The sequence below is a fragment of the Peromyscus eremicus genome, chromosome 4 (genome assembly GCF_949786415.1).
Source record: "Peromyscus eremicus chromosome 4, PerEre_H2_v1, whole genome shotgun sequence".
NCBI classification, from domain to species: domain Eukaryota; kingdom Metazoa; phylum Chordata; class Mammalia; order Rodentia; family Cricetidae; genus Peromyscus; species Peromyscus eremicus.
In genome coordinates this window covers 99,726,740-99,744,841 of record NC_081419.1, presented here as the reverse complement: position 1 = coordinate 99,744,841, position 18,102 = coordinate 99,726,740, and the positions used below count along the sequence as shown (strand labels likewise).

The following is an 18,102-nucleotide window of genomic DNA, read 5'->3' as shown; positions in this document are numbered from 1 at the left end:
CGGCCTGGTCTAGATGGCAGTGTGCCCACCTGATGCTCTATGAGTACAATTCGCCAGGTCTTTAACTGCCTTCCATGAGCCTTTTGGGCATGTTTTCATACACTTCTGTTTTGAACAGTTTGAACAGAGTGGTGCTGCACACATGGGAGGCAGAGAATAGATGGTTACAGAAAGTTTGAGTCTAACCTGTTTCAGGACAGGAATACATAGTGAGAGTCTGTCTCAAAACATTAAAACAGAAAAAAAAGAAAAGATATGATTTCAAAACAGTGTTGTTTCTGATCTAGCTGCAAGAGATTCATTTTCCCAAACCATCTGCCAGTTCACACTGAGCTAAGAAGCTAAGAAGAGACCTCTAGGCAAATTAATTTGCTTCTGAATATTCAAACTGATCTGTGGCCACCCTGCCTGCTGCAGAAGAGAATGGGCTAGATTGCATCAGCCCAAGCTGCAAAATCATCAGAGCTCAGTATTTTCATCTTTTCTTTTTTTCTATTTTTGACAGAAAAAAAACATGGAGTTGAGTGGGGAGGGATTTGGGGAGGTCTGTGAGGAGTTGGGAGAAAGAAAATAATATGATCAAAATACACCATATTAAAAAATAAATAAATAAATACATACATACATAATACATAGCCTTCTGTCCACAGTCAACAGCATTTGAGTTCACAAACCAGAAGTTGCTGTATCGATAGTCAGCAGCCTGCCTTGTTCACACACACACACACACACACACACACACACACACACACACACACGGTGGGGGTGGGGGTAGTCAGGGTAGAAAAGTCTTAACTGCAGTGTTTCTCACTGATTCTTAGTGTGCCCTTTGCATATGTCTCTGAACCTACAAGGAAGGTCTAAAGTTGGGAGACCAATAAGGCGTTAAATTAAGAAAGAAATATAGATGAGTCAAGACTGCTTAATAAACCTTACATTTGAAGTTCTAAGAAAATAGTGATAATTAAAAGTATATCTCCCTTGCCTTGGAGGAAGTGGGAATGAGGGGTGGATTGTGGAGGAGGACTGGGGGATGGGAGGAGGGAGGACAGGGGAATCTGTGGTTGGTATGTAAAATCAATAGAAAATATCTTAATAAAAAAAAATTGTTTTTAAAAAAAGTGTATCTCCTTCACTATACCATATCAGAGAAGAAACAGGAGAATTGTAAGAAAGAACTCTAAAATTTCACACATGCCATTGTGATGATGATGAGGATGGTATAAAAACGGTTGGGAGAAAATCATAACTGACTGCCCAGCCTGTTACAGTCTACCCTAATGTCCTAATTTCAATAAACCTGGCTGATCAAAAAACTTTGACTGGGGTGTAAGGCACAAGGCAACGGGTGGCAGAGGACAGAAAGACCCAACTGCTACAAACTAGAAAGAGAGAAAACAGCAGACTATGCCTTGCATTTCCATTCATTTCAAAATAAGTAAATATTAATGTTTTATACAAATGGGTGTGAATTGCTTGGGGAGCTGGAATATAGAGACAGTTCATATCCATTTCTTCCCAGGACAAGCACAGATCTAGGGTTTTGGTAGGTTGCAATGCATTCAGCTGGACTCCTCTTTTAAAACACAGGTATCATGTTAGATAAATACAAGCAATGTACAGTGTCTCCTTCACTGCAAAGAGTTCCCGTTTCTTCTCTATGGGAACTGGCAAGAATGTCAGGAAATAAACCTTCTGGCATAATTTCTACACGTTTTTATAGTTAGATTACAGACAACATTGTCAAACTGCTTTGGAGTCAAGAAACCGCAGTCTGCCTATGCTGCTGAAGGAAGAAGGAATGAGAAAACATGTCTCCAGATGCGTTGCAGAGTGTGGGCTTTTGTTTGAGCAAACAGGGTGTATAGAATATCAGTGTCCTCAAAATTCCTTCCCAGGGGGAAATTAAGCAGCATCCACCCTCCTCCTAAGGTCTCAACAACAAAGAGGTATGATTTCTCCAAAGTTCACTTGGTGAGAGGCAATGAATGAGTTTATTGGGCTTCTTTATATAGCACAGGTAAGGGATTGCTTGGAGGGAGGTATGCGCTCAAGTGTTCCCCAAAAGGCTGTGTCTAGGAAACCTTTCCCCAGCAAGGGTGAGGGCTTTCCTTTGCCATATGGAAAGCCACCCTCCTCTACTCTTCCCAGGCCTTTATAATCTAGCCCCTCCCCAAGGCCAAGTACAATCAGGGCAGGATTGGATGCAGCTGGATACTCGGGTGAAGGTTTGTGACCCTCCCATCCCCTCCATATAGAGGTGTAAACAGTCAACAAGCTCAACTAAAATGATCTTGCAAGCTGTCACAGCTGAATGCCCAAGAAGGCTGTTGCTTGCCTCAGAGAACAGTAACTCACAACACTCGGGAAGTGAAAGACATTTGCCCAAGGAGATGTGAGTCCCCCAGGACAGGTAGGGTGGTACTCACTCTCTTCCACGGCAGGGCTGGCAGGTCAGCATGTGACTCAGTGAAAGACCACACAGGACTTTGACGTGGTGAGGAGGGGCTCAGTGCTGAGCAGCCCAGCTGTGGGATCAGGGCTGAGAGAAAGGCTTCTGAGGCTAGTCAAGCAAAGGTATGTCTACATCCATTCTCATCCCCCAGCCCCGCCATTTGTCTTCCTCAATAGCTTGGGCAATAACAGCAATAATAGAGTGGGCAATAGCAGCAATAATAGAGTGAGCAATCCCTTCTAATTTCAACAAGTGACCAAAGAGAAACATAAAGCATCAGCCCTTTTTTTTTTTTCTTAAGTAAAGTGAAGGAGCTTTAACAAATGAGCTGTCCCACATGTAACTGACTTGGCTTCAAAACTGTTCTGTGTTCTTCAGGAAATCCTACTTTAAATTTTAAATTTACGGTTCATTTATTTAAAATAGACATTTTACAATTAGGCAAAGATTGCCTTCTTCCTTCATTATTTCATCTCATCTAATTAAAATCCTAATATTAATTTAATTAAAAAAAAAAAACCAAACCTAACTACATAAGTGTAATTTCCTTCTGGTGTTTTCTTTTCTGACAGGGTCTCATCCTGCGGCCTCTGGCTGGACAAGAGCTCTTATGTAGCCACAACTGGCCTTGAACCCCCAGCAGTTTTCATGCCTTAGCCTCACAAGCACTCACACTCAGCTCTTGGTCCTTCTTTTGTGTTCTACACTCATCTCTTGATGAGTAGGAAAAAGGAAAAAGAAAAGAAAGAATAAGCTTTAATATTGTCTCTATTTTGTCCCTCTGTCCCACTGGGGTCATGAACCTGTTCTTGATGCTGTCCTACTCTCTGACTACTGAGGACCACCTTGGAAATGCAGTCTACCTCAGATCACACAAACCTCCACACACACGTGTGTGTGTGTGTGGGGGGGGGGTGTCCATATATGGTATTTCCTCAACTACATATCTTGTCATGAAAATAATTTCCAAAAGGTTTCCCAAACATTCAAAAATTTTAAAGTGTCACAAGGTAGCCAGGGATGAATGTCACTGGCGACACTCCCGGAACTCATTTCCACTTCCTTCTTTCCTCATCTTGTCTCCCGAGGACCAACAGCTCAGGCTGCCCAGTCTTCCGGTGTTACGTTTTCTCTGTGACAGGGACGTCTTGGGCTGGTGTGTTTATTAAACAGAACAGCGCTCTGCCAGAGTGGCCGGTGCCAGGCACTCCCAGGGCCCTTCCAGGACTTGCAGCATCTCTGTGTCTGGGGATGATGGCAGGGTGCCTGGGGTGCAAAGGCTTTGATAATCTCTACTGTTCTGCCAACCTCCCATGCTTCCTGCTCACTGCTCTTCTGCTTCCCATCTTCCCTGGGTTTGGTTTGGGTTTGGTTTTTGGTTTTTCATTCTTTACCTTACTCCTGGTATCTCTGGCAATCTTCAGCTCCCTTTCCTGCATTATCACTTCCCAAACACTGGAGTAAAGACAGTGCCTTGGCTTCTGTGTGAGGCTCAGGATGACTTTGGGTAAGGAAGATGGCAGTGGTGCCCGCTCCCCTATGACTGTCCTCCCAGGGTCCTGGCATGAGGATCTGGCACTAACAACGAGGAAGTTTGCAGGGAGAGACCTACGGTCACATAACAGCAGAGAAAATAATCATTACATAAGGTGCCTACGGACCCAACTACTCAGGCCAGCACTTCCGTTATTCTAGAAGATAACCTCTCAATCTGGGAAACAGAAGGATATGGCTAAGAATACGCCAAAATTCATCTGAGCCCAGACCTGGTGGCACACAACCATAATCCCAGCACCTGGAAGGCTAAGAGAACAGTCAGAAATTCAAAGCCAGCCCTGACACCATCCCAAAAAGAATCAATAAAAGGAAGAGGAACTTGGTATACAGCAATAGGCTTTATAAACAAAAACAACCCCTAGGGCAGGGGTAGTATCTGGCAGAGCACTTGCCCAGCACCTAGGAGGCCCAGAATTCAAACCTGAGCCCCAGCATATAAAGGTGGGCAAAGCTCCTTACTCTTAGCAGCTAAATATTCTAGCTAACTATTTTACTCAGAAAACTAACGCAGCAGATGTAGAGTCGAGTCAGAAACACTTTAACCACCACTAAGCGCTTTCTAATGGGCGGAGCGATGCCCAGCTGTTAAGAGAGCTTGCTGTTCTCCAGAGGACCTAGATTCAGTTCCCAGCACCTGGGCCTGGCAGCTCATAACTGCCTGTAATGCCAGCTCCAGGAGACGTGACACCCTCTTCTGGTCTCTGTGGGGAAATGAACTCATATAGCACACACAGACACACACACACACAGACACACAGACACACACACACACACACACACACACACACACACACACAATATTTTTAAAGTTTTCCAAAACAAAATTTATAATTAAATAAAAGGTATATTTCCAAACTCATGTAAGACATACTCTTAAAATCTCTCACTAGGATCACAGAGGGTTCCAGCAAAGATGGTCACTGAACATCACAAGACAGGTGACCATCCAAAGTCAGCACTCCGGATGAGAAGAAGCAGAGCTCGGCCTCAGTCTCCTACTGTCCAACCCAGCTCCTACCACCACATGCCACCACCCTGCTCCACCAGGCTTTGCTCCAAGTTCAAATGCTGGAAACCATGACAACAGAGCTGCTCACTGGAGAGCTTCAGAGGAAGAAAAGAAATCATTAAAATGCCCTAGGGCTGAGTGTAATCCCTCTCAGCCCATCCACTGGGAGAGCAGCGGGTATTCGAGCCAGACTCTCCCACCAACTATCCATCTGTGGGGTAGTTAGTTAGCTGCTCAACTCACTCCCCAGTCTGATGACTTTCTAGACCCTTTTCTTCTCCTGTCCTTCTTGCTCTAATGCCCTCGGCACTATGAGGTAATTCTGACTAGAGTTGTGAAAAATAGCTGCCCCTCCCCCCAAAAAAAGTAATTTTAGAAAAAAAAAAAAAGAGCATTTTCTCACTCAAAAAAACCCAGCAGTCCTCTTGACTCCTCTCTTTCTCCCACACAGCAATGGTCTAGAATCTTCCTTCACGACTATCTAGCACTGAATCATTAATTACATCTGTTGGCCCTTTCTTTTCCAGAAGCCAGAATCCTTCCCACAGCTCAGAGTCCATGCAGTGAGAATCCTTCCCAAGCTCACAGAGTCCATGCAGTGTGAATCCTTCCCACAGCTCAGAGTCCATGTAGTGTGAATCCTTCCCACAGCTCACAGGGTCCATGCAGTGTGAATCCTTCCCACAGCCCACAGGGTCCATGTAGTGAGAATCCTTCCCATAGTTCACAGGGTCCATGTACTGTATGAATCCTTCCCACAGCTCATAGGGTCCATGCAGTGAGAATCCTTCCCACAGAGTCCATGCAGTGAGAATCCTTCCCAAGCTCACAGAGTCCATGCAGTGTGAATCCTTCCCACAGCTCACAGGGTCCATGCAGTGAGAATCCTTCCCACAGCTCACAGGGTCCATGTAGTGTGAATCCTTCCCACAGCTCACAGGGTCCATGCAGTGTGAATCCTTCCCACAGCTCACAGGGTCCATGCAGTGAGAATCCTTCCCACAGCTCACAGGGTCCATGCAGTGAGAATCCTTCCCACAGCTCACAGGGTCCATGTAGTGTGAATCCTTCCCACAGCTCACAGGGTCCATGCAGTGAGAATCCTTCCCACAGCTCAGAGTCCATGAAATGAGAATCCTTCCCACAGCTCACAGGGTCTATGCAGTGAGAATCCTTCCCACAGCTCAGAGTCCATGAAATGAGAATCCTTCCCACAGCTCACAGGGTCCATGCAGTGTGAATCCTTCCCAAGCTCACAGGGTCCATGTAGTGTGAATCCTTCCCACAGCTCACAGGGTCCATGTAGTGTGAATCCTTCCCACAGCTCACAGGGTCCATGCAGTGAGAATCCTTCCCACAGCTCACAGGGTCCATGTAGTGTGAATCCTTCCCACAGCTCACAGGGTCCATGTAGTGTGAATCCTTCCCACAGCTCACAGGGTCCATGCAGTGTGGGCATGTCCGTGACCTCTCTGACTTCACCTGTTGCCCTCGGCTTCCTTCCCTGCTGTGCCTTATACACAGCAGCCTGTGGGCTTGTTGATCCTTCAGGTCTCTATTCAAGTGTTACTTTCTTACAGAAGCCTTCTCCAACCACTGCATATACAGACTACCCCATCAGCCCCAGAAGTCACTGTCTCTTCCAGCTTCTGTCCACAACACTTATCACTAGCAATCCAATTCTTTTTCAATTATCATTGATCCCTTTGCCCACAGAAATGTAAGCCAGTGCGGATGGCCATCCTGGGAGAAGAAAGCACATTGGAGAATTCCAGGAGGCAGGCAGATCTCCTCCACACTGTTTCTGGGACGATTCAAACTTCCCACCCACTTCCAAGCCAAGACACTTACTCCTCATTTCTACATAAATCATTCCACTTCCTCTTATGTCCAAGACTGAACATCATTTGTCTCTTCCATTTACTGGGCTCTAGATACTTTTTTTTTAAAAAAAAAGAGCATTTAAGATAAAATGAGCTCTGAAAAGGGTTTTGGCAATGGGTGAGCAAAGGCTGACGTCAGCAGGAAGTGCCTCAGCCATGCTGTGTGCAGGCTTCTGGACGGGACAGGCGGGTTCCGCATGCCATCTGTGATCCACTGGAGCTGCTTGGTTTGAACTCTCTGGCTGGGTGTGGCATGAGCCTGGCAAGCCACAGGCGCCCAGTGACTAATTACATTTCCATGGCTAGTTGCGTGCAGGACTGTGTCAATTTATCAGAGTGAGCTAACGCAAGTCACCTGATTCCCCTCCAATTTCCCTTTCAGTTCTCCAAGGTCAGTGTGGGACCTCCCTGGTTGAGGGCACGCTAATGTCCCATTCTTGCACAATCCCAGCAGTGAGGGCTGGAGGTTCTGTGAAAGAGATTCTCTCTTCACAATTCCATCACAGCCAAGTTTATAAACTTTGGTCTTCATTTCCCCTTTTTGCCCAAAATAAATATCACAGCCCAGGAGATGGGACTTCTTCAGCCCACCTCCCTCAAGACCCTTTTCTGACTCTTCTGGACAGAACTCCATTAGGTTCCTAGGGGTTTGTGAAATACATAAAGTGCCCATGTCAGAGAAAATCTGCCTTCCTGTGAGCTCTAGTCACCCAATAATGGAATTGGCTCCAAACTGACTTCTGAGCCCCGTAAAGCAGGTCTCAAACCATCCCGCAGACATGCAGGAAGAACACTGGAGCTCTACATCACGGGGACTGGAGTCCCTCATGTAGGAAGGATTCATCTGAAGTATGAGAAGAGGGCTTTCTATTAGTTGAAGCTGCATTTCCTTGGCCCCCACAGAGCCCTCTCAGCTCACCGGCAGATGTCCACCAGCTGGTCCAGTTCAGGGCAGCTGCACTCATACATGTCCCGGCAGCTTCTGTGGCTCTGGTTCATCAGCTCTCCCAACAGCTGGATCGCATTGTGGGGTGCTTCTTCACATACCTGCTTAAATTGTAGCACACGTGCAGCCTCGCTGTACACATGCTTTGCCCGCTGGTAGAGCTTGAAGGTGAGCTCTGAGGAAGGAAGGACATGGGGAAAGAGATAAGGAGTTATAGGACTAAACAGTACCAAGAAAGGTGTGAGTGAGTGTGTGTGTGTGTGTGTGTGTGTGTGTGTGTGTGTGTGTGTGTGATATGTAGCCCAGGCTAGCTGACTCAAGATTCTCCTCCCTCAGCCTTCCCAGTGCTGGGATTACCGGTCTGAGCCACCACCCCTACCTACCTAATGCACCATTGTAAGGGCTTCTGGTACTGGGTCACTGTCAGTACCTGAGATTTTCAGGAGGTCTCGATTCCACTGAGTTTGTCCTTGCTAAAAACCATCTGCTGGTAAATCAGCTTCACTTCTCCCTGAATCCTGATCTAAGATCTTCCTCTTTCACTTAGCACACCCAGACATGCACACACACACACACACACACACACACACACACACACACACTGAACCTTGCTATGGCAAGGGAGAGGCAGCAGCGTTGAGCATGTCCTACATGTCAGTCATCTCAAAGGCACAACCTCATGTCATTTGCAGCAGCATGGGGAGATGAGCAGAACCAATGCTGCCTAACTTGGTTGGTGGGTGCCGTGATTTGGTGGGTGTGGTGGCTTGGTGAGGTGCGGGTGACCTGTCTATATGGCAGAAGAGCAGGCCAAGAATGCTTCACCCTAACGCCACGTTCTTCCCAGTATACCCCACCAAAAAAGTCTCCTGAAAATACACATAGCAGCAATTATGTTTACAGAAATGTACCCCAAAACAAGAGTGGAATTGTTGGAAAGATGGGTGTCAGTGGGAGGGGCTGGGAGAGAACTGGGGTTGAAAATGGTAAAAAAAAAATTCATTATATTCGTGTACATAACTATCAAAGAATTAACAATGGAAAATGTATTCTAGAGAAACAAATAAGCGCAACTACTTATATATGTATATAACTTTATTTACATTTAATATAGTTATATGTTACAGTATTATTTATCATAGCCAAAATATAGACAATTCAAATGACTAATAATGGAGAACTTTTTGAAAAAGTAAATACAAAAAAATATTATAGCTATTAAAACTCAAATTCTTAGACAGTTTGCTAGACAGGAAATTGCTCAACACTGAGGAAAATGACAATACAATAACCTATGTATAACTGGTACTAACTGCAGCGTGCACACACACACACACACACACACACACACACACACTATATATATATATATATATATATATATATATATATATATATAGAGAGAGAGAGAGAGAGAGAGAGAGAGAGAGAGAGATACACACACACACACACACACACACACACACACACACACAGAGTAGCCTATGGAAAGCACTACATATCAACAGTGCTCATCTCTGGGACCCATCATGGGTGAATTTATTGTCTTCTTGAAACAGCTCTGTACTCTGCAAAGCCCTCAAGGACCGCTAACTGCCGTGAAACCCCCATCCAAATGCAATGGCTACACCACGTTTGGCTCATGCCCAGGGTAACAAACAAAGCCATGAAACATGCTGAACAGTGTGGAAGATAGTGTGGTGGAGCTCAGGTGAGACAGTGAAATTTAGGGATACCCTCTGGCCACTAGAAAAGTGCCAGGGATGGAAGTGAGCCGGTGACAGTGCATGAGCTGTGATAACCCACTGTGCCCAATTTGCTACCTCTGCTGGGCTCTATTTCCTTGGCTCTGAAACGAGATTGAGATTTACTTCTCAGGGTCCTCAGGCTTTGCCCTCTGATAATGCAGGAGAGACCTCCTCTCTGCGCGACCTTCCAGTGTCCCTGTAGGCTGTTCCCACTGCGGTGAAGGCACTGAGGGCGTTCTTGATGACTGCTGTTTCTTTGTGTACCCTGAGTTTCACTCTGCCCCCACAGGCTGACCAGGAGGGATCACACCAGGGGGTTCCTTGCTGTCTGACCAAAGGATGGGAGAGAATTAGCAAGAAATGGAGGGAAGAGAGTAAACACAAAAGACTTACTCCTTGGCTCTGTTATATCTTTGTCTCGGTCACTCCATCCTATAACCTGCATCAGTCAACACTGACAGACTAAGCTTCCCCTACAAAGGCCTGCTCACTCACATCAGTTACAGCCTCAGTCCACAGCCATTTCCCCAGTGTTTACCATAGCCCATGCTTGATCCCTACAGGGCCTCTTCCTTCAGCCAAACTACTCCATCTGTAGTTGCTCTAACAGTCTTTGCTTTTGGATATACTCATTCGTCACACACGGAAATGGCTTCTTGCCCTCTCTCTCTCTATGTCAAAACTTTACCTCATTCTGAAGGCTCGAATTACATTTTACATCATCCTTGAGGCCATGCGGGGCTCAGCTGGAAATCATTTCTTGACTGAATTTGTACCATGCTTGCAGTCCATGCTCATCTGGGGCTTATGTACTCTGCATCATAGTTATTTCTCAGAGCTCGGCAAAAGTTTTGCAGAGTCCTGAGACAGACATTTAGTCTCTTAGCTCCATGCACCCCAAAAGCAATGCTCACTCCCTATCACCTAACAATGCCTTCCATGGTAGAGCCCAGTGGGTGTTTAAGGTTAATTATGATAAAATTGGGACTTTACTTCTAACTCCAGTTCAAAATCAAAATACTTCCATCTGGGCTTCCTATTTTGTTTAAGAGGAGAAGGAAGAGAAGGAGCCACCATTGACAGCTTAACTGAGTGTTGAGACAGAGGAAAGAGGCAGCCAGTAGAGTTCCCTTTATTATTAAATCTGTAACTGCTGACACCACGTGTGGTTGAAAACTAAGAAAAATAAAGAGAAGCCACTAGTTGAATGTAGGTGCAGAGACACAAAACAGGTTTTGTTCCATTGGTAGTCAGGTCACGTAACACCCACACTGTGCTGTCAGTTTGCTGTGTCTATAGTCAGATCCACTGAAATGGGAGAATTTATTCTAGACAGGGTGGTAAAACCTCCCGGGGGGGGGGGGGGAATGTAGCTTTACCAACACAAAATACTGGCAGATGCCCACCTCAAAACTGCACTAATTGAAGAAACAGTCCAGGGGATGTTGGCAGCCATTCAGAAAGGAAAAAGAAGGGCAGTTGATTGACATCTGTCATGGTTTGAAAGAGAAATGTTCCCACATAGGCTGGTGTAACGGAACTCTTAGTCTCCAGTTGTAATGCTGTTTGGAGAAGTTATAAAATTCTTAGGAAGTCCATCACTGGGGACAGGCTTTGGAGATTTATTTCCCTGCCCACTCCTGCTCCTCCCCCCACTTCCTGTGCAGATAAAAGGTAATCAGCCATTATGGACTCTCTAGAACTATAAGCCACTTTTGGTCACGGTGTTTTAACCCAGCAACAGAAAAGGTACTAACACAAGTGTTCTGAAGACGGGTCCCAATTGCCTCCTTTGTACATGCTTGATACAATACAAGCTGCAGAACGCATGCCATGAAAAGAAAGAAAATGGCTTTGCAACTGTATTTTAACATCATTGCTTTTTAAAACTTGAGGTTAGAAGCCAAGGATGTAATCCTAGCAGGTTGTATTATGTATTTAGGAGTACACGTCCATGTGCACACACACACAACAACAAAACAATTAACGAAAAAAGAGGCCATGGATTTGAAAGAGAGTAAGGAGAGGTATGTGGGAGGGGTTTGAAGGGGGGAAACTATATAACTATATTAAAATCTCAAAAAGTTAAAAAATACAAACAAAAATAAAACAAAATTTGAGGTTGAAACAAAATCTTTAAAATATAAACTTTAGAGTTCCATATGTTTCAGTTTCACTTTTGAACAATGTCACCTCCAACAGTAGCAGAATCACTATCCTGTCCTATGAAGCCACACCCTCTGAGAACACAGAGCGATGCTGATTGGGTGACAGATCCCTGTACCGTGCTGTGGTGTGAAAACATTCACTAACGTCAGGAGAACAGTTCCACACATAGAGCGGTGGAGAATACACCAGCACAGGCTACCCCTTCCTTATTGACACCTTCCTTTTCTGTGACAACGGCTGTCCTGATGAAGCATTTTAGACGGATTATACATGACATATATTTTCTCCTTACCTACTTAAGTATGACCCTCTCTGTAAAGCAAGGACTCACCATCTTATCAACCTAACACAATAACCCTGGACTCCCTAAGGTCTCGTGTAGCCAGTCCATGGCTCAATCTTCCCAGGTGTTCCCATTTAAATTTCAGTTGGTTTACAAAGGAATCAAAAGCCCACCATCCCAGAAGCAAGCTGACCCTCCCTCCCTAAGCCGAGGTATACCCTCTGGTAGGTTGCCCTTACACCTGTGTACATATGGGCAGCACTAATTGCAGTTGGTAGGTTATATGAAAGGGGGGGACACAAAGTTGGAAGGATAACTTGATTGCGGGGATCTGGGAGGAGTCGGAGAGGTAGAGAGATGAGGGAGGTGGATAAGATCAAAATTCTTGTATGAAATTCTCCATATTTTTAAACTTCACACAGTGTATTCAGTTGCTCTGCCTAAGTCTTTTGTAGCCTTTGACATCCTAGAGCCTCGGCATCATATCTGTGCCCAGCTCAGGGACACACCCTTAACAAAACATAGTCCACTCTGGAGAGTCTATTTTCATTTTCCTGACCAACAGCACACTCTTTTAGCATTGGATATTTTCCTTGAGTGAACACTCTTCACATAAAGCATCCAGAGAAGTTTTCTTTATTCAACTCTCATAACGTCTGCTTCTGCTGTGAGAAGAAATATTCAGAGTATGCTACACACTCCCACACCCCACGGTCCTGGCAGCTTCTATATCTCTCCTGTAAAAGTGTTAGCAGCAAGCCCTCTCAGTGAGAGTGTCTCTTGCTGGGCACTCTGAAGGTAGGTAGAGACTGCCACAGCTCCTACCCCTCAACAGCGGCACCTCAGACGGCAAGGGTAAGGGGCATCTGTTTTCACTCACAATCAAGCCCGAGGCTCCAGCAGACTCACAGACCACTCCAGGAGGGAAGCAACTATCCACTGGGTGTCACAATTGCCCTCCAGAGCCAAAGCTCTAGCTTGTTCTATGTGCATCAAGTCTATAGAGAATGCTGAGGAGCATCTGAAATGCTGTGTCAGTTAGCCTTATAGACAGATGCCCATCTGTCCAGTCTGTAGCTCTCATAACTCTAAAGAGAGGCATCACTTTAGAGGATGAAGGGTGCTGTTCCTTACTGTGTTCACACCTTCAAGCTGTGATACCCAGGAGAAGCCAAGGTTTCTGAGTGTGGTAGCCACCTTGGTCTTGAACACTGTTATCTTAGATAGTTATAGAATCAAGTCCTGAAATTCCGGCACCAACTCTGACTGTAAGTGAACTGCAAATGAATATTTGGTTATTGAAGAACTTTCATCTGTACAATAAATTGCTAGCTCTGACCTTGCCTTCTAACTCCATCCTTTGTCCTGTTTTCCTAGAAACCTGGCCACAGCTGTTTCCTTGTCCTGATGCGGTCTCCCCTGTGATTGTCACCCTCTGGTCCCTCCTTGTCGTTCAGGCCTGAGGTATTATCACAGCCTCAAGGACAACTTCCTTCAGCTCCAAGATGGAGCAGATCCTCCTCTTCAAGCCCATGCTCTTCACCCTGCTTTCTTCTCAACACTTATCACTTTTTTCCCTGTTTGCCTGTGTGCTGATTTACACAACTTCCCTCAACCACAACACTAGCTCTCCATTTTCATTTTTCCAACATGTCGCCCCAGGAAGACTAGGACTTAGTACACAGTAGGGGCTCAGTAAATGCTGGCCAAATGGTTCTCCTACTTGTCCTTTTCACAGAACTGCAATTGGAAATAGGCTAAATAAACAGTGTGGGGCGGTCACAGTAGGGAACACAGAGAAGACCCCTCAGTAACATCATCGGTAAGCTGGAGAAATTTGTGGATACACTGTGTAGAGGCAACCAGTCAACTCTAGTCTCCAACGTGAGCCTGAATACCCATTATACAGGCAGCTGACTGATAGTGGTTTGGGTCATACTTGGTTTCATAAATGTGGGATTTCTAAAACTGTGTTTTAAAAACACAGCAGATAATTTGAATAAGCTTTTTTTTTTTCTTTTTAAGTAATCTTTGTAACAAAGGCATGTCGTCCTACTTTCTGCCTTTAAAAAGTGTATGGTTAAGGGTACGGGAGAGAAGGGTTAAGGGTACTAGAAGCACTTGCTGCTCTTCCAGAAGAACTGTTTGGATTCCAGCACACACGTTGGGAAGCTCATAAGTGCCACAACTCCACTTCCAAGGGATCCAATGCTGTCTTCTGGCTTCCACAGGCAGTGTACCTACAACACACACACACACACACACACACACACACACACACACACACACACACACACCCCTTTAAAAGAAATACAAAAATCTTTTAAATGGCTATGTGTGTAGCCTGGGAAAGAAGGCCAGCACAGGGAGACACTTAGGAGCCCTGCTGTAAGGACAGAACTACCTGGGCCACTCTGAGAGAAATGCACACACACAACTACAACTTGGAGAACTCTCCAGGAAGCCACCTTTACATCTGCAGTGTTAACATCCTCTGCAGAACCTGGTCCACAGACTAAATACCAACCCATGGGCCGAGACCAGCCACGGTGATGATTTCTTGGCCTACATGGTATATTTGAATTGAGAAATTTTACACAAAAATCAGGATTAGTTTTTCTTCTTTTGGAAAAATTGAGTTGTCTGTCTCTCCTGGACCTGCTTCCCACACACTAGCCACTAGCTGGAGATGAGAAGATATCATCTCACCACTCACCAGTGAGGCAGTCTACATGCTCATCAGATGCCTGGGAGAGGTGGGATCACAGAGTTAAGTGTGAACGTCTTATCTCTTCAAAAAGAAGGGAATGTCAGGAGTTTAGTACCTGTCTTCCCATCCTTTACAGGGGCTTGTGTGTGACTCCTGTTCCATACAACTCTCTGCATCCGTAATTCATGATGGGGGGCAAGGGGGAGCTAGGCAAGCTTCCTTCCTCCTTGAGTAGTTCATCATGTCAGAATAGACTACTAGAACTCTTACAACTAAACCTCACCACCCCTAGATACATTGTTAGCTCTGTATTGATTTATATTCTGTCCTCCTCCAGTTTTGGTGGGCTGTGATTCCCAGACACACAAACACAATGCAGCCCTTCAAATATGTGAAGACAGCACTCATGTCTTATGTCCTGAACACTGTTAAAGATCCATTATGCCAGCTCTAAAACTAAAGAACCACCAATAAAGGGGAGAGACTCTTTACTCGCAAGAAGTGAGTCTCCTGGAGAGAAAAATCATGGAATGGGAACGATAAAGGCAGCAGTAGCTAAGGCACTCTGCACGGCCGACTGAAGGCACAGACATGAGGGGATCCTGGTCCAGGTGAATCTGAAAGCGGAGTAAGGACCAAGGGTGGGGTTTCAGACAGAGCTCTCAGAGTCACGGTAAGGACAGTGAGAGAGAGAAAGAGAACCATCAATAAAGAAGATGTTAGTAGCAGGCAATCAATGAGGCAGCTGGAGCCCGGCGTCTTGGTGGATGGTAGAACTACACAGGCATGCCTTAGAATTAGCCCCCAAAGAATGGAAAGACAGGCATCAAGCTCGATCCTCCCATCTTTATTGTCTCCAGAGGGGTTAACATTGCCACAAGGTGTCTGGGAGGCGTGAAGGTACCAGTGAGCTCACAAGGTCTTTAGGATTATACACACAGCCGGCTCTCTGTTAGAATATGAGAAAAGCAGAAAGCGGTCGTCACGAGGCAGGGCAGACAGTGAGAAGCACCGGCAACGCCATTCCACAGGAAGCTGTCTGAATATGACACTGCTCTTCAGACACTTAGTCAACTGACCTGTGCTAGACAGTCAAAAGCCCAGGCATGGCTCCAGCCCGGCAAGGCGAGAGGAGCCTAGGACCTTTGCTTACACACCTTTGCTTTCAACCGACCCTAGAGAGTGAAATATGACACTCAGATTTCCACAAAGCAAGCAAGGCCCTCCCTCTCCCCCATAGTGACAGCAGAGATCCCACAGAGGTGAGTAAGGTCTCAGGTGTGGAGAAGCACCTTCTGTCTGCCTCCGACAGCCAGGAATGCCATGGCAGCTTCACTCCCATGACTCAACTGCAAGCCTCCTTCACATGCTTATGGCACTCTGGTGTGTGCATCTTTCCTTTCATTATCTTACAGTGTTGGGGGTTGAACTCAGGGCCTCATGCACATCAGGCAACTGTTCCACAATTTTTCCTCTACTCCTGAATGGCATTTCCAGGACTGACTGCAGGCCTGGGCATGAGTCTGCCGCCATGCAAGGGAAAGCTGGTCCTTCTCGGTGTGGTGGGTTTTCAAGTCTCCTAATAGAAAACTGCACAAAGCTCAAGGGACATGAGAGGATGCAGACTGTTGTTTCACTGGATGAGCTAAAAGGCAACAAATAGTGTAGAAATCATCCTTAGTCTAGAGGAAGACTTCATCTTGGGGATAATTAAAACAAAATAAATTAACATGCTGGTCTAAGAGAAGTAGTAATCTTTATCTTAGGAGTGTAGAATTAATCTTTCTGAGACTCTCAGACCCCAAAATACTTCCCCCTTTTTGGGTGAGAAGCCGTGAAGCTTCATGCCACTGGCTGAGTTCCCTTCAACATAAACAGCTCTAACGGGCTAACCAGTTGCTTGTTACCAAGAACAGAAGTGCAGAGGCAGATGCTGCAGACGCTCCAGGGTCCTCTCCAGGCCCTGTGTTTCTCATGCAGCAAAGTCCTAATTCCCTGTTCTGAGGCATCGACTCTGCACCATTGAAGCATATAATGGAAAAACACTATATAATCCCATTGAAGTTGGACTGTGGTTTCAAATTTATTTTCCTAGTAATAATATTTTTCATAAATGTGAAATTTACGAAATGGCCAAAGCCACACAAAATAGACTGCTGTTTTCAGTCACATTAGTACCCCATTCCCATGCTGCAAAGACTATATTAAATTAGCATTTTACATTTAAAGAGAAAAACATATTTAACTACCTGCTTTTAAAAAGCAAAACCAGCAATGAAGAAAAGTATACATGCTCTCCAAGAAAAGCCACATAATCTGTGGAAAAGTACATTCCGCGCGGCATCTGTGAATAGTTTAAAGCCCATAGCACAATTGCCACTGTGTCCGTGCAGGGCAGCAGCACCCACATGTAAAGAGTGCTGCAGGGGCCGGCACTGTCAGCTTCATAATGAGGCTTCCTCCTCGAGCCTTCAAGCTCCTGCTCCAGTCTCCTTGGACCTGGATGTGACACTGTAGCAATATATAGATGTCCCTGCAACATGACAAGACAGAACCCCTCTTTCCCTCCTTTCCATTCTACAGCCTTTGGGTTGTCACCATCTCAGGTCTGGACCATTGGATCGATCACCTTCCCCCTGCTCTCCTCCTCACTTCGAATGAGTCTACACTCCCCTTCTTAACTATTTCATTCCATGAAATGCTAGTATATTTTCCACTGTCCAGTGAGGCCCCTCAGCATCGTCTTTTGTCACCTCTTTCAAGGGGTTGTGACACATTTCCTACCGACGTGAAGTGTTCTCTCCACTGTCCAGACTCTCAGAGAGGAGGCTCAGCATCCGTATCCCACACACCCACTCTGCAACCCCTGCTCCTCATTCAAGAGCAGCCCAGACACCAGCTTCCATTTAGCTCGCCAAGAGAGCAAAGGTCAGAGGGTCTCCAGCCTCTCGGCACCTCTCTGGGGTCACGCATGCATTTCCATCTGCAGTCACCATGCTGACTCAGGAGGGAAGGGACTGAGATGTCTTCCCCCAGAACCTAATAGGATTTCTCAAATCCAGCAAGGTCTCAACAAATGCCATTGTGCCATCCCTTAGACGGGCCACATTTAAATGTTTTTGTCTTTTTCTTGGAAAAAGTGTCTCTCTACTAACTTCCCAGAATTTTGCTACAATCTGGTTCTTGGAAAAGTGAAAGACACCATTTCAAAAGGAGCAGAGGGAGTCAAGTCAACACAGAATTAAAAGGGGCTGAAGAACAATGTCATATTTGCCTATAGCCAGCCTGGCCTTCTCTTCTGTAAAAGAAATAAAAAATAAAAAATAAAAAAAAGATTACTGT

General features: G+C 45.6%; 1 protein-coding gene across 4 annotated transcripts in view; it reads right to left on the bottom strand.

Moving 5' to 3' along the window:
• The window catches only part of Galk2 (galactokinase 2), a 115,020-nt gene that overhangs the window by 2,682 nt on the left and 94,236 nt on the right, over positions 1-18,102 (bottom strand). For all 4 annotated transcript variants that reach the window (XM_059261314.1, XM_059261316.1, XM_059261317.1 and 1 more), the window contains exon 9: positions 7,824-8,025. In XM_059261314.1, the coding sequence (XP_059117297.1) occupies positions 7,824-8,025 (202 nt within the window). The remainder of the gene's footprint in view (positions 1-7,823; positions 8,026-18,102) is intronic.